The sequence below is a fragment of the Lagopus leucura genome, unplaced genomic scaffold (genome assembly GCF_019238085.1).
Source record: "Lagopus leucura isolate 7727_CA_CO unplaced genomic scaffold, USGS_WTPT01 Super-Scaffold_100040, whole genome shotgun sequence".
NCBI classification, from domain to species: domain Eukaryota; kingdom Metazoa; phylum Chordata; class Aves; order Galliformes; family Phasianidae; genus Lagopus; species Lagopus leucura.
In genome coordinates this window covers 1,090,158-1,104,053 of record NW_024962289.1, presented here as the reverse complement: position 1 = coordinate 1,104,053, position 13,896 = coordinate 1,090,158, and the positions used below count along the sequence as shown (strand labels likewise).

Genomic DNA, 13,896 nt, shown 5'->3' with positions numbered 1-13,896 from the left:
AAAAGAAAAAACAAACGCAAAAGCCGCGCTGAGTCAATGTTTAACCCCCAGCGCGCAGCAAAAGCGGCTCAAAAGTGGTGGTTTTTTTTTTCTTCTCAGCGAGTCTGAACCAGTCCGCCCAGTGCCTCCTCCCTTCGGCTCACACCCTCCTTCCTCCCACCGCTCCTCGGGAACATCCATCAGTCCGTCCATCCATCCATCCGTCCGTCCGACCGTCCCGGCTGCGGGGAGCAGCGCAGCACCGCCGCTTTCGGATCCACGCGGACCCAATCCGGAAAGCAGCGATGGGGTTCCCCCGCTGGAAGCGTTTCTGCTTCTTGCTCCTCGTAGCCTTCACCTCGTCCCTTTTGCTCTACAGGCACTATTACGCTACGATGGAGCTGCGCAGCGGCCCGAGGGTCGCGGCCAGGTACGGGGGATGCGTGTGGGGTGGATCTGGGGGGCCTGGGAGCTGCTCGGCCCCTCCGTGCCCGCTTTGTTCGCTGTTTGAAGGGCTGTTTCTCCCCCGCCCCCCCCCCGCAGGGTGTCCTGGGTCCTGTATGGGACTCCTAGGCTGCTGTGCCAGGGTCCCTACGTGGACTCAGGGTGAGGGATCAGAGCGCCGCCGGCAGCAGGATTGGAAGGGGCTGCTTTGCAGGGTGAAGGGCTGACCCTACACCGCAGCTGCAAGAGCAGGGCACGGCTGCCGGCATCCCGCAAACTCCCAGACTCCGGCAATGGGCATCTCCTCCTTTGCTGTCCCTCGGATTTCCCCTGAGCACCCCCAGTTCTGGGCTGGGCGCTGGGCAGCCGCGGGTGCACGGCTGTGAGAGCAGGGACAGTGCTATGGGACAGAGGGGAGACTCTGTAGGACCACAGCCGGTCCTACACAGGGGCAGCTGGGTGCAGGCCGGTTTGCACAGGGAGGCACTGGGATGCAGCTGGATGGGCTGCCTTGGGGCTGCATCTCCCCCAGTGGGAGCTCTGTGCACCCATCCCACCTCACAACCCGGGCAGGAGCTGCTGCACAGTGCTGGGCTCGTGCCTGGGTGCCCTTGAGAGGAGAAGCTGAACCCCACGACGGCTCTAAAGCTCTCCTGGGATTGTTCCCATTGGCTTTAATCCCAATACCAAAGTGCAGCTCGTGTCCCGTTGGCTCCGATTCCCAGCATTTGCAAACACACTGCCCTGTAATCTCTGCTTGTGCCTCCAAAAATACCAACCTGGAGCCACCAGCGCTGCTCTGGCAGCTGATACAGGACTGAGCTGGGACTGAAATCCACAGGTGCAGCACTTCTTACTGCTAAACACGAGTATGGGGTGACCTTCCGGGCTTTTCCTCCCATTGGGGCACAAAGGGTGGCTGAGCAGTGCTGCGTTTTGGGGAGCACAGTTTGTACAAGGTCTCCTCCTGCTGCAGCCTGGTGGGGGCACACAGGGCTTGGGAGGGTGCTGAGCCCTGAGCGTGGAGCTCTGCCCCTCCCAGTGTCCCACATGGGCTCTGTGCTGGGGAGGAGGCCCCACACTCAGCCCTTTGCAATGGGATGGAGCAGATGCTGCTGTTGCATCTACCTCCAACTGCTCTGGCACCGTTTGCTTCAGACAGAGCGTGTGCTCTCCCATTTATTTGCTGGAAGCAGAGAGTGACCACAGAGCAAAGATGCCACACTGATGAGTGCCACCACAGGGACTGAATGCACCCTGGTTCAACTCATGGTGCCCAGCACCGCACCCCTCCCAGAGCCCCATTGTCATCTTCTGGGGCAGCCAAGCATTGCTGGGCATGGGGACACTGCATCCCAGGAGGTGCTAGGCAGCAGCCCTGCCACAGACAGCTGGCACCGTGTGGGAGATGGCTGCAGTACAGCAGGTGGGGTATGAGCATCAGCTCTAGGGATGGAGCTGATGGGGAGGAGGTGTCCCTCCCCTGCAGTGGGGAACAGTGGAGGAAACCTAATGCTTGCTGTATGGGAGGAGGCAGAGCTACGCTCCCCACCTGCTCTACCTGTCCCTGAGATCCCAGGTAACAAGGAGCCCTTGTCTGCTCCACAATGCCCCGCTTTGCTGGAAGCACCTGCTGCTCAGAAGGGCCCTTCTGTACAGGGAGGAATGAATGGGAGCCTGTTCCCCACAGGTGGGCTCCCACCTCCTGCCCGGCCCTGAGCTGCCTCAGGGGCACCCATGGGGCTCTGAGCCCCCCAAGGTGCAGAGTGCATCCCCCAGAGGTTGGCAGTGGAGGTATGGGCACAAGAGGGATTTTGTTCCCCTGTTTCATGTGGGGGCACGCTGCTGTGTCTCCAAGCATGGGGTGGCACTGATGTGGGGCATCAGAGCATTCCCCAGCCACCCTTGCACCCCCCTGCAGAGCCCTAATAGCCCCACTGTTTTCCCAGTGCAGTGATGGGCAGGGGCTGTCAGGATAAGGAATGTGTTGAGGACTCGGTGTCACCCTCCTGTTGTCCCCTTGCAGCCTGCTGCAGCCAGAGCTGCTGTTCCTGGTCCGCCCAGACACCTCACATCCAGACAACAGCCACCAGCAGGACCTCGGAGGGACTGTGAAGAGGTAAATGGGGGGAGAGGGGGAGTTCATGATGGCCCCAGTGTGTGCGGGAGCCTCCTGAACCCTTCTCACTGCTATACTTCTCCCATTCCAGCAGGGAGTTCTCCCAACCATCCTCAGAGCCGGAGAAGCCCAAACCCAGTGGAAAGCAGGTGACAATCAGCAGGACGTGGGGTTGTCCCTGGTGCTGTCCCCTGGGCCACCAGCCTGTCCCCACATCGAGGGGCTGCTCCTGTGAGCTGGGGCTGTCCCTGTGCTCCATCCAGGTGCCCGGGGTAGGAGATGTTCACGTGCATCTCCATAAAACCCAATCCTTCAGCACCCTGAGGAGATGGGCTCTGCATTTGGGACACGGAGGCGCGAGGCAGCGCTGTGCCTCCAGCAGCCAGAAAGGAGCAGCTCTGTCCCTGGGTCTAACCTCCCCTTGGTGCCTCCTGAGGCTTCTCCAGGCTCAGTGTTGACCCTTCTCCCCCTGCAGCCCACCCTGTGCCCCCGCTCGGTGGTGGCCACGGTGAAGGCAGACCCCGCATTTAAGGAGCTCTTCCAATTTGACATCCCGGTGCTGATGTGGGACCAACACTTCAACCCCAAGACGTGGGACAGGCTGAAGGCACGACGTGTCCCATACGGCTGGCAGGGCTTATCCCAAGCAGGTATGGGGCCTGGGGGGCTCAAGGGGACCTTGACAGAAAGGGTCAGAAATGGAGAAACCCCACAGAGGAGCTGGGGATCTCAGTCTGTTCCCACTCCCAGGGAGCGGGGTGGTGGGGACAGCTCTGCAAATGCCACTTTGCAGCATCTTGTGACATTTACCCCAAATAAAAGCTCCAGTGTGTGCATGATGATGAACTGAGGCACGGAAGACCTCGGACAACCCGCTCCATTGTTGTCAGTGGAGATTGTTTCCCTTCCAAGTCCAAACCTACTCACTGCTCTCCCCAGCAGGGAAGTGATGGGGATGGGGGGAGCAAGGAGGGGGTGGTTGCAAGAAGGCTTTGTCAGGAGGGGAAGCGGCCGGCGCTGGCATCTCACAGGTCTGGGGCTGTCCAGATGTGTCCTTGTGCCTTGTACAGCATTGGGCAGCTGCTGTGGGGAGCGGGGTCAGTAATATGGGGCTGGGAGAGGAGATTTCTTCTCCAAAAGAGCGGTGCTGCAGTGGCACAGCTGCCCAGGGAGTGGTGGAGTCGCCATCCCTGGAGGTGTTGAAGAACCACAGAGATGTGGCACTGAGGGATGTGGTCACTGGGGGTGGGTTGGGGTTGGACTCAGAGATCCTAGAGGGCTTTTCCAACCGTAGCAATGCTGTGATTCTTCCCACCTGAGGTGCAGCCATCCACACACGCGTGCTTGAAGTGCTCCCAGCACTGCTGACACGTACTTCTCCCTTTTTTCCCAATCCAGCTGTGGGCAGCACCCTGCACCTCCTTAACAGCTCCTCCAACACTCAGCTCTTTGGCCGTGACCGCTTCCCCGGGGGCTGCGTGCGCTGCGCCGTGGTGGGCAATGGGGGGATCCTGAATGGCTCACGGCAGGGCCGGGCCATCGATGCACATGATCTGGTCTTCAGGTAAGGCTGGGAGGGCACAGCGAGGCTGTGGGTGCTGGGGTGAGCCCAGCCCCGGATGTTGTCCCATGGCAATCCTGCAGGCTCAATGGGGCCATCATCAAAGGCTTTGAGGAGGATGTTGGGACCAAGGTTTCGTTCTACGGCTTCACGGTGAATACCATGAAGAACTCCCTCATTGCCTATGAGGCGTATGGCTTCAGCCAGATACCGCAGGGCAAGGTGAGACCCTGAGGGTATGTCAGGGTGCCCACCCCTGAGAACGGGCTGCCGGGGGGGTGGGGGGTCACCATTCCTGGAGGCTCTCAAGAAAAGAGCAGATGTTGCACTGAATGATGAGGTTAATGGCATAGCGGTGATGGGTTGCTGGTTACACCAAATGATCTTAATGGTCCTTCCTTAATGATTTTGTGATAAGTTGACCTCTGAGGCTCCTCCAAGCTTCAGGAGCCTCAGTCCCCACCATGCCTGTGTTCCTGCTGCAGGATCTGAAGTATATCTTCATCCCCTCGGACGCACGCGATTACATCATGCTGAGGTCGGCCATTCAGGGCAGCCCGGTCCCCGAGGGCTTGGACAAGGGTGACGAGTGAGTGAACTCACCAATGGGCCACGACATGCCCAGCTCTACCCCAGGTGACACTAGTTCTCTCCCTGCTGCAGGCCACAGAAGTATTTTGGACTGGAAGCATCCGCAGAGAAGTTCAAGCTGCTGCATCCCGATTTCTTGCATTACCTGACGACCAGGTGAGGATGAGGAGGCAGATGTTCCCCCCTGCAGATCCCATTCACTGCAGTGCTCACGTCTCCTCCTTGTGGGGAGGCTCATGCAGCCTTGCATTCACCTGGCCCTCCATTTCATAGCCGGTTTTGAACTGTTCTAATGGGAGTAGAGGGAAGGTCCAAAGATTTGGGTTTGTTTTTCAGTGTTTCTCGTTTGGAGCAATTTTAAATTAAGGGGAGGTATGTTTTAGCAGCTGGCAGAGAATGTATTGAATGGCAGAGAATGTATTGAGCCTTAGCAGCAGACATCAGAGCATCCACATATTCCCCCTTCTAAATGCCATGAGAGGCCACGTTTTGGTGGGTGCCCTGCCTCACAGTGCTGTTTGGGTGGGGGGGTCTTAACGCCATGCCCCTCTCCCAGCGCTGCCTCTGCTCTGCAGGTTCCTGAGGTCAGAGCTCCTGGACATGCAGTACGGCCACCTCTACATGCCCAGCACTGGGGCGCTCATGCTGCTGACAGCACTGCACACCTGCGACCAGGTGAGGGGACGCCTTGCCCCGGCGCCTGGGGGGACCTCCCACCCTGAGCCCATCGCCAGCCTTCTTCCCCTGTCCCATTACCCACAGGTCAGTGCCTATGGGTTCATCACGGCCAACTATGAGCAGTTCTCTGACCATTACTACGAGCCAGAGAAGAAGCCGCTGGTGTTCTACGCCAACCACGACATGCTGCTGGAAGCAGAGCTGTGGAGGAGTTTGCACCAGGCGGGGATCATGGAGCTGTATCAGCGTGAGGGCAGCTCAATCCCACTGCAAGGACTCTCAGCACGGCACAGAAGTTCTCCTCTTTCCTGAAGGCCTCCTTCTGTCCCTGGAGGGCTCTCCCATACCCGCAAGCCAGCCTGAGCAGCAGGGCCTGCAGCTGACAGCAGAGCAAAGGTGATGGTGCAGGGCGAGCCAAGGCTGGCGGGGAAATCCTGCAACTCCTCAGGGCCCTCCAGCATCTCATTTGTGATTCTGAGCGTGGCTTTGGGACACCTCTGCACGTGGCTGTGAGCTCCTGATGCCTTGAGAATGTCTGTGGGGCAGCAGCAGCCCATGGGAAGCACAGCATTCATCTGCAGGTGGGGCAACGTGGTGCTGGAAGGAGATGCTGGGGAAGCACGCATCTGCCAGACCTCACTTCTTGGAACTTTCTGGAGTTACAGCCTCGAAGTCACACTGGGTGGGCTGCAGAACCTGCAGGGCAGAGCTGTCAGCAGCGTGGTACTTAAAAAAGGAAACCCACAGGGAGGTGGTCTTCAACCCTTCCCCCGTCCTGTGTAATCCAGCACTGCTGCAGTGGAGTGGTGGAGGCTCCTCCAGCTCGTGGTGGTGGCTGCAGGGCTGATGCTGCACAGCAAAGGGAGCGGTGTGATCTGATTACTTGGTGTAATTAGAGGAACATTGAGTCATTATTTTCTTCTACGCCTGGTTTAGTGAATGGGGTGGGTTGGACAAAGCATCCTGCCTCCTGTAACACAGCGAGGCTCTGATTTGGGAATGGCAGAAGTGTGGGTTAGGGGTGGGAGTGGGGCTGCAGGGATGCTGCAGGTGCCCAAGCAGAGCTCTGGAAGAACACAGCGCCCAGGGCGGTGGCTGCAGTGGCTCGCTGGGCAGTTTGAAAGCAGCCTCTTCTCACCTCGATGCCATTTGCTGTACGTCAGCTGAACGGTGGAGGGGACAATTGCAGATATGGCAGGAGATAACAGGGCTGAGAGCCAGGGCACCTCGTGCTCCCCTCCAGCTCCATCCTCCTTTGTGACAAAGCTGCACTCAGCTGCTTCGACCTGCTTCAGATGTAATCTCTAGCGGAGCCCTGTTTGCCTTCTCAGGTACGCCTCCAATTAACCTTTGTTCGTGGCAGACACTGCACAATGGTACCATGGCAGCCTGCTACGCCTGTTTTTACATACAAACACTCAGCAAAACCTCTTCCATGACACGGCCTCTGGTTCTCACATCGCCTAAAAGAGCACCAAAAGCTCCTCAGCTCAAGTGAGAGCACAGCCCATGTGGCTCTGAACCCATTGGTGCCACAGGTGGCAAAGAACAGCTGTGAAAAAGGAATGCAGACACGGTGCAGCATCTCACCATGAGCCCTGCCCAGAACATGCTGTACTCACACACAGCTCCTCTGTTTTAAAACAGGTTTCTTTCCCTCTAGCCTGGGGTTAAGGCACCCCAATCTCTCACCTTAGCAGCCCAGGACCCTGATGTTACCCTGCTGCCTGTCACTGCTCCCTTATCTTGGGGCGCCTGAGCCGACCACAAGCAGCCCATCTTTCTCAGCCCCAGACCAACCATAGTCACAGTTACTGAGTTCAATCTCCTCAACTTTTGCATTCTCCTGTGGAAGACAATGAAATCTGGAGACTGTATGAGGCAGAGAATAAGCTCACGCTTGCTCTTATTTCAGAAGGCATTTCAATATGAAATCCTTTCTACTTGCCCAAAGCCATTTCTGTTCAAAGCAGATACCCAAAAAAGACTTGACTCTCTGATTTTCAATGATTTGTTTTATTCAAAAACAGCACTGCAGGAACCACTTGCTCCTTCCTCCAGCTGCACACCAGGTCCTGTGGAAAAGAGAGCCAGAGCAGAAGCAACCATCAGCTGAAAAGTTCCCAATGCTGTGCATTATTGACTCAAGAGCACACACCTCTCCCTTGCAAGACCAAAAGCATGCTTTGTTTTTTCCCCCCCTGCTCCTTGGAAGCCCAAAGCTCCATGTGCTTTTCCCTGTGACTGCTTTTTGGAGCCTATCTGTATTGACAAAGCTGCCACCATGCTGGCTGCAGTAACATCTCCTCCCTTTTTGTATACCAACCTTTATTTCCTACGGAAGTGTGCTGCCGTCAAGTCTGCTGGTTCAGCCCATCAGTGCACAGAACAGATCTTCTACAAACAGACACGAGTTCTGTTAAATAAAGCATGGAATTATTGAGCAGAATGCAGCTGTCAGCCACCTGGAGATAAAGTGCTCTAGCAGAGTGTGTATTTAGTGACTATGCAAGATTAAAATGTGCTTATCTACCCTCCAAATGTGCCTTACTGTTTGGACAAGCAACTTAAAAGCTCTTCGAAGATGTAGAACTAAACCATACTTATGACAACAGCAGCCTATGTTTATTATTATGGTCCCTGCACAGTCTTGCCATATCTGGGCTCCTAAGGCAGATACAGGCATACAGACAAGTGCTTGTGCTGCAGCCATGCATTGCAACTGCAGGAAGAAGAGGACAGCTGCTGCTCTCTGCCCTCCTCATGGGCACCTGCATCACTGCAGTTCTCCTACGTCTTGCAGAGACAGAAGAGTGGAACAAACACAGAAGCCTCAGTAGGACAATCTCCTTCACAGCTGAGTTGTCAGACAGGGATAACAGCACATCACCGGCTCTGTTCCTGCCCTGCTCTCACCAACTCCCCGAGTTCTCCGCGGACGCCCAAAAGCAGCCATGTGAGCTGTGTCCTTCCTGGGAACTGCTCAAAGATTAGGCGTTCTCGTCAGCAGATGAGTCACACTGCCTGCAGTTTTGGCACATCAGAGTGTAAGATTAACAGAAATACTCACAGATTCTCTTACCAGTTTGAGGTCCGACTTCACAGCTGCCTTCTCGCCAAAGCTGCCTCTGGGGGATGATCCAACCCCAGGGTTCTGCACAACATTTTCCTCCTAAATGGAAATTGCATCGAATGCTGTTAGCAACAACCCTCCAAGCTAAGATTGTCCTGCCTTTGTTTCTCCTCCAGCCCTACTGACAAAAACCAGCCCCAAGTCACAAAGCAAGAACTGGACAAGTTTTCCTTTCTAAGATGGGCAATCTTTGCCTTCAACTTAGCATAGCAGAAACCAGTCCCTCAGAAACCAAGGGGCATGTTTGTCAGCGAGTTGTTTCACTCGAGACAAGAGGCTTTGGGAGGCAGATGCTATTTAAACCTTTCCTTAGGAAAAAAATACAAGCTCAGAGGCTTTGGTGGTTTAGACCTTTATATGCCGTTCATGCAGTCTGCGACTTCTCATCGTACAGAAATGCCTCATACAGCTCGCAGAGAATAACCCACTCATGTGAGATAGAAGTTATCTATGGATTTATCTTGGGAAATGCATTCAAGCAGGTCGCAAAAAGATGCATCTGTCCTGGGGAAGGATTCTCCAGTGTCCCTTTTTGGTGACCTTTTGGTCTGCGTGAGCTGCTCCCAGCAACCCGATGCAAGTTTAAAACCATCCCAGCACACCTCCAGATAAGCACACAGACCAATTATCCTTTCACTAGGTCTACTTCTGTGACAAACACACTCATGAGATGAACTGCGTCTCCACAATGAGCTGTCATCCAATCTACTTCTAATCCCTTCTACTCTTGCTCATCTCCAACAATGCTGACAAGCAGGTGCTCTGCAGGGCACCAACCACATTAAAGCTCCCATTCACTGTGTGCTGCCTCTCAGCTTGCGCTACATGGCAGCAAAGGGCTGCACACTCAGATGGCAGCTGCAACAAAGCCAGTCTTGATTGGCTTAATTACATTCATCAAGCCATCAGGCTTTCATACCTCCTCCCAGCAGCCCCAGGGGCCCAGAGGGGTATCACCTGACACAGCAGAACAAGCCTGATCTCTACAGCCCAGCAATAGGAGAAAACTGAGGTATGAGGAGTTGAGTGCTGCTGTTTCTCACCTTTGTGCTGCTGATGCAGGCTTACTGCCAGCCCGGTGAAAGACTCACCCTCCCGGGAAGGTGAGTGCAAAGGGTGTTTTTCCCTTTGCTGGACAACATGCTGCCACCTGAAAGAACGGAGAGATAAGAGTTAGTCCACATAACAAACCGTTCTTTTACCTCCTCGCTTCCGACGCTGAGCCTCAGAGTCACACTTCCACAGCAGAACGCTTCGGACAGGGATAACCAACCACCTCATCACCGGCTCGGCCGAAACCCAGACCGCGCGGTCCGCCCCGCACGCGGAGCCATGAGCACAGCGAGGGGACGGCGGGCAGCAGCGCCCCCTAACGGCCGGGTTCGGGCACTGCAGCGCGGCTCTCCGCTCAGCCGCTGCGCTGACGGCTGCGCTGAGCCGAACCCACAGCGGTGTTGAGCACCGCGCGGCGGAGGAATCGCTGCACGTCAGGCCTAACGGCCCGGCCTGGGCGCCTCAGAGGGAGAGGCGGATGCGAGGCCGTGTCCTCTCGGCGCGCCGCGCCGCCGTGGAGGCCTCACCGGGGGAGGCCTCACCGGGGGAGGCGAAAGGCTGCCTCCCCGCAAGAAGACACGGAGGCCTCGCGTTCTGCAAGCAGCCGTGATGGTACGCGACAGCCCCCCGCTCCCGTCCGTGCCTTCCCCGCGCTCCCCGGTGCCGTCGCGACCGCGGATTGCCGGCGATGGCGCCGCGCCCCACTCACCGCCACCAGCACCGCCGCCATGTCGTCACGAAGACCGGAAGAACGGGCTGCGCGCGCCCACCTCGCCCACCAAGTCTCGCGAGAGAGGGAGCGAGAAAATGGACGCGCGGGGGCTGCCGGGAAGCGTAGTGCAGCGCCGTGTCCCCGCGGCCTTGTGCAACGTCGGAGCCCTCAGTGCTCCTTGAGAAATAAGGAAATAAACGCGCACAACTCCTCACCAGGGCGAGGCCTGGCTCTTCCAGAGGCGCTCCCTTAGGCCCAGTGGGGCAGGCCGCAGTGAGGCCATGCTGCCCTGCCGTGCCCAGTGCTGGGCCGGTCGCCAGGCCTCAGCACTATCAGTGCTCCCAGCTGCCCTCTGTTTGCTGGGGAGGCACACGTGGCCATAGAGTGCCTCAAAGGGCTGAAAGCGTGAGCTCACTGTGCAGGAGGGGCGCTTCAGAAGGGCTTGTGGGCTGGAGGTTAGGGTTAGGCAGTAGTTAATGTGTGAGCCGTGCTTTGGGTGCGTGGTGTTTGGCTGTGTGCGCAGGTAAAAAGCTGCCCTGAAAGCTGTGGGATCGCTTGTGGTGCAGCTGAAGCAAAGGGAGGGAAAATAGGACTTTGTAATGGCTTTTTGCTGGTCCCAAAGCATTGTTCAACCTTGTGAGGGAAAGCAGCGGGAAATGGAGACTGAGCAAACCTGAGTCTGAAAGAGGAGGAATCTGAGGGTGGATACGAGCCCAGCGCGTAACGGGTGTCACCCTGAGATGTCTGCGAGTGGGGGATGCGCTTCCTTGAGGTGCTCAGAGGGAAGATGCATTCCTCAAACATAAAGGTGCCTGGTTCTCCACAGCAAAGCTTATAGTGGCATCCTACAGCATGACGACAGATCTGCCTGACCTGGCAACAGCACCCAGCCCTGTCCCAGGGAGCTGCGCCACCAAGGAGGCTGGTGTCTGCCCCGGGATCCCCTCTGGTGGCAGCAGGACGGCCAGGAGCTGCTGCCCACATGGGAGGCCCTCTGTGGGCACAGCACTCAAGTTCCCAGGAAAAGGCAGTGTGGAGTTGTGTTTTTTAATGCCTGGATACTCCTGGCCTTGCTCCTATTTTAGTATTTGATTCTTTCCAGAGTGTGGATTTAACCTGGCTGGTAAGTTCTTTGCTCTCCAGGATGGCTCATATTGCTTCCTAAAAGTCTCTTTTAAAATGTCAATAGGCTGCAAGAATCACTTTATTACAGTGAGACAAGAAGGCTGCAAAGAGACAGCAGTGTGCTCTTAGAAATAAGCCTCTTCCCCTATTAAGCGTCTGCCTAGGAAGCCTTTCCCAGCCCTCTGTGCCTTCCAGGAACTGCAGAGAACCTCGTGAGCTGCCCAAGCACGAGCAGAGAACCCCTGGCTCATTGCACGAGAGCTTCAGTGCCTTCCTGCCCTGTGAGAGCCTTCTGGAAGGAAGAGTGAGACACAGGAAGGCAGTAATTAACACTGCCTTCATTTCCTCTGTGAAGATGTGGCTGGCAGCCTGCCTGCCTGCTTTTAGCTTTCCTGAGAAGCAAATACGTAAAACCCAGCAACTAGAATTAGCCCTTTAGATCCCTGAGGGACATCAAGTTTTAAAATAAAGCAGCCGAAATCCTGCCTTGTGCGGAGTTCAGATTGTAGGAGAGAACGTTCTTAATTGTAGCACGGATGATGCTCACACCTGTGATTATGCTTATAGATGGATGAGCTCAGCCAGGGGCAGACTCCACGAGTTAATGGCTCAGGAGAATGGCATGAGCTAAGCGTGCAGTAGTGTGGCTGTCTTTATTCATGATTGCAGAGCGTAAATAATGTTTACAAGCGTATTTGAAGGCAGGACAAAAAGGCTCTGGGTGAGAAGTGGTCGTCGCTTCAGCCGTGCCCACGTTCTTAACTTCGCCTGCGTGATTTGATGAGGTTTTCTCAGCTGTTCCCTTTAGAGGGCGATCCTGTCACACACATCTTCAGAGTGCGAACTTCGGGGAGCTGCAGTGCGAGGTGAAGCCGCCCGGAGGTCAGCGGAACATGGTGGCTCTCCTGGAGCTCTGCAAAGCTACGGACATGAAGGGAGCTGCAGTCTGGTCCGGGCAGTTCTGGTTGAATGTGTTCTGCTTCCTCAGGCAGTTGCCAAGCTGCTCCCAGAGGTAATTTGGAATAATTCTGGTAGATTTCCTGTGGCTGATCTCCATCAATTAATGGTGCTTTTTTTCCTTCAGTCTTTCAAAGGACTTCTATTTTTGTTGAGCAAATAGAGAAAGCAATTAAAAGGGCATGGTGGGCTTCTGTTTCTTGGGAGCAGCCCCAAAATGATTACTTCTTCCCACCAGCTGATCCAAAGTGGATTACTTCCTCTAGCAAATCATGCACTGGAGTAAGGCCCCACTTTCTGCTTTCTGAAGGTTTTTCTTTCTGTCCTGCAAAGCCACAGCATTAACCTCTACAAAGAAGTGTGAGCACTGTTGTGGAGTATGTGGTCATTCCTTGATCAGAGAACAGGAAAAGGGGCAGAATGTGTGACAGAGAAGGGAAGGGAGGAAAGGAAAACCAAACAGAAATAATGACAGAACCCCTTCAACTTCTGGTGGGCTTTGATCCCACGCTTTATTTGAAGGACAAGGTCTCCTCCCAGTTTCCCACCCCTTTTCCCCTGCTGGCTGCCTTGTAACACCCTCTGGGGAGCAGCTCTCCATACTTGGTGATAGCAGCTTGATTCCCCCTCTGCCTTCCAGCAGTTCCACTCTGCAGACATGGTTCCCAAAGCCCGGAGAAACAAAGCATCCATTGATTCAGAGCTGCCTGCTGTGGTTATCTTCTTTGACATATGGCTGGGGGAAGCAACTGGGGTATATGAGCACATTCAGAGGCTCATCCCCTATAGCTAATTGTGTCTGGCAAGCACCAGCCCCCTGCATGGCTGTATTGCACAAAGCACGAGGAGAAGCTGAGGAGCTGGATGGATGCTTGGCTCTGCTCCGTGTGCTGCATGCATAGCAGTGCACAAAGAGCAGTCCCCTGTGGAACAGCTGGAGATCATTTGCTAGCAATTCAGGTGCCAGACTTGTAAGGGGAAAAGATCTGTAGTGTTAAGAAAAGCCTGCCAAGAGGTCCCAACATCTGGTGCCTGCTGCCTCAAGTCGGTCCCAAGCAGTACAAGAAAGGCTCTCTGGAGCTCAGAAGCAGACAGAAGCAACATCTTTCCACGCAGGACAAGGCATGCTGCAAACTAAACACTCTTTTCCTGGTAGTAAAGCTTAGGCCTCCATTTAATGTTAAATACATGCTTGAACCCACTCATCCAAGCTACCAAAAGAGAATTTTAGCAGCCTCAGAAATGCTCTGCTTTGTACAAAGAATGGTAAGAGCTTTATTTTTACAGAATATGAAGAGAAAGGATGGCCTTTCTGGGAGAGCGGTGGTTTCTTCAGGCAGGACTGTGGTATGGATTCCTGCAGGTGATGGAGAAAGAGAAAGGTTCCCTTTCCTTGCTGGTGCTGAGCAGCAGAAGAAATGGTAGCTTCAGCCACTCAGCCCAGAATGGGCATGATTTCCCTCTCAGCTTCCCTCCACTGTTCTTCCCACTTCTTCCCCCTTTCCTCAACTGAGTTCTGAGCACAGTGCAACAAAATTAGTCTC

General features: G+C 55.3%; 1 protein-coding gene and 1 long non-coding RNA gene across 4 annotated transcripts; one reads left to right on the top strand and one right to left on the bottom strand.

Annotated features, from left to right (window-relative positions):
* On the top strand, positions 1-6,296 carry ST6GALNAC2 (ST6 N-acetylgalactosaminide alpha-2,6-sialyltransferase 2). 2 transcript variants are annotated; one of them, XM_042884014.1, is made up of 10 exons: positions 1-409; positions 2,450-2,542; positions 2,637-2,691; positions 3,018-3,192; positions 3,941-4,106; positions 4,187-4,325; positions 4,589-4,692; positions 4,767-4,850; positions 5,270-5,369; positions 5,457-6,296. In XM_042884014.1, the coding sequence occupies exons 1-10, from the start codon at positions 285-287 to the stop codon at positions 5,682-5,684; spliced, it is 1,269 nt and encodes a 422-aa protein (XP_042739948.1). In that variant the 5' UTR covers positions 1-284; the 3' UTR covers positions 5,685-6,296. The 2 variants fall into 2 exon arrangements, with proteins under 2 accessions (XP_042739948.1, XP_042739947.1); XM_042884013.1 differs by having other exon boundaries at positions 2,634-2,691.
* Positions 6,297-7,257: 961 nt separating this feature from the next.
* On the bottom strand, positions 7,258-10,329 carry LOC122186938. 2 transcript variants are annotated; one of them, XR_006181212.1, is made up of 5 exons: positions 10,268-10,329; positions 9,549-9,655; positions 8,443-8,544; positions 7,699-7,788; positions 7,258-7,447 (listed from the first exon to the last, which is right to left on the bottom strand). It is a non-coding gene; the product is annotated as an uncharacterized LOC122186938 (long non-coding RNA). The 2 variants fall into 2 exon arrangements; XR_006181211.1 differs by having other exon boundaries at positions 8,455-8,544.
* Between the last annotated feature and the right edge of the window lie 3,567 nt (positions 10,330-13,896).

Excerpts from the sequence above, each read along its gene's own strand:
- ST6GALNAC2 (XM_042884013.1), top strand. The coding sequence starts at position 285 with ATGGGGTTCCCCCGCTGGAAGCGTTTCTGCTTCTTGCTCCTCGTAGCC. Across the intron at positions 2,543-2,633 it reads CTCGGAGGGACTGTGAAGAG|CAGGGAGTTCTCCCAACCAT; the intron begins GTAAATGGGGGG and ends CTCCCATTCCAG. Across the intron at positions 4,107-4,186 it reads GCACATGATCTGGTCTTCAG|GCTCAATGGGGCCATCATCA; the intron begins GTAAGGCTGGGA and ends GCAATCCTGCAG.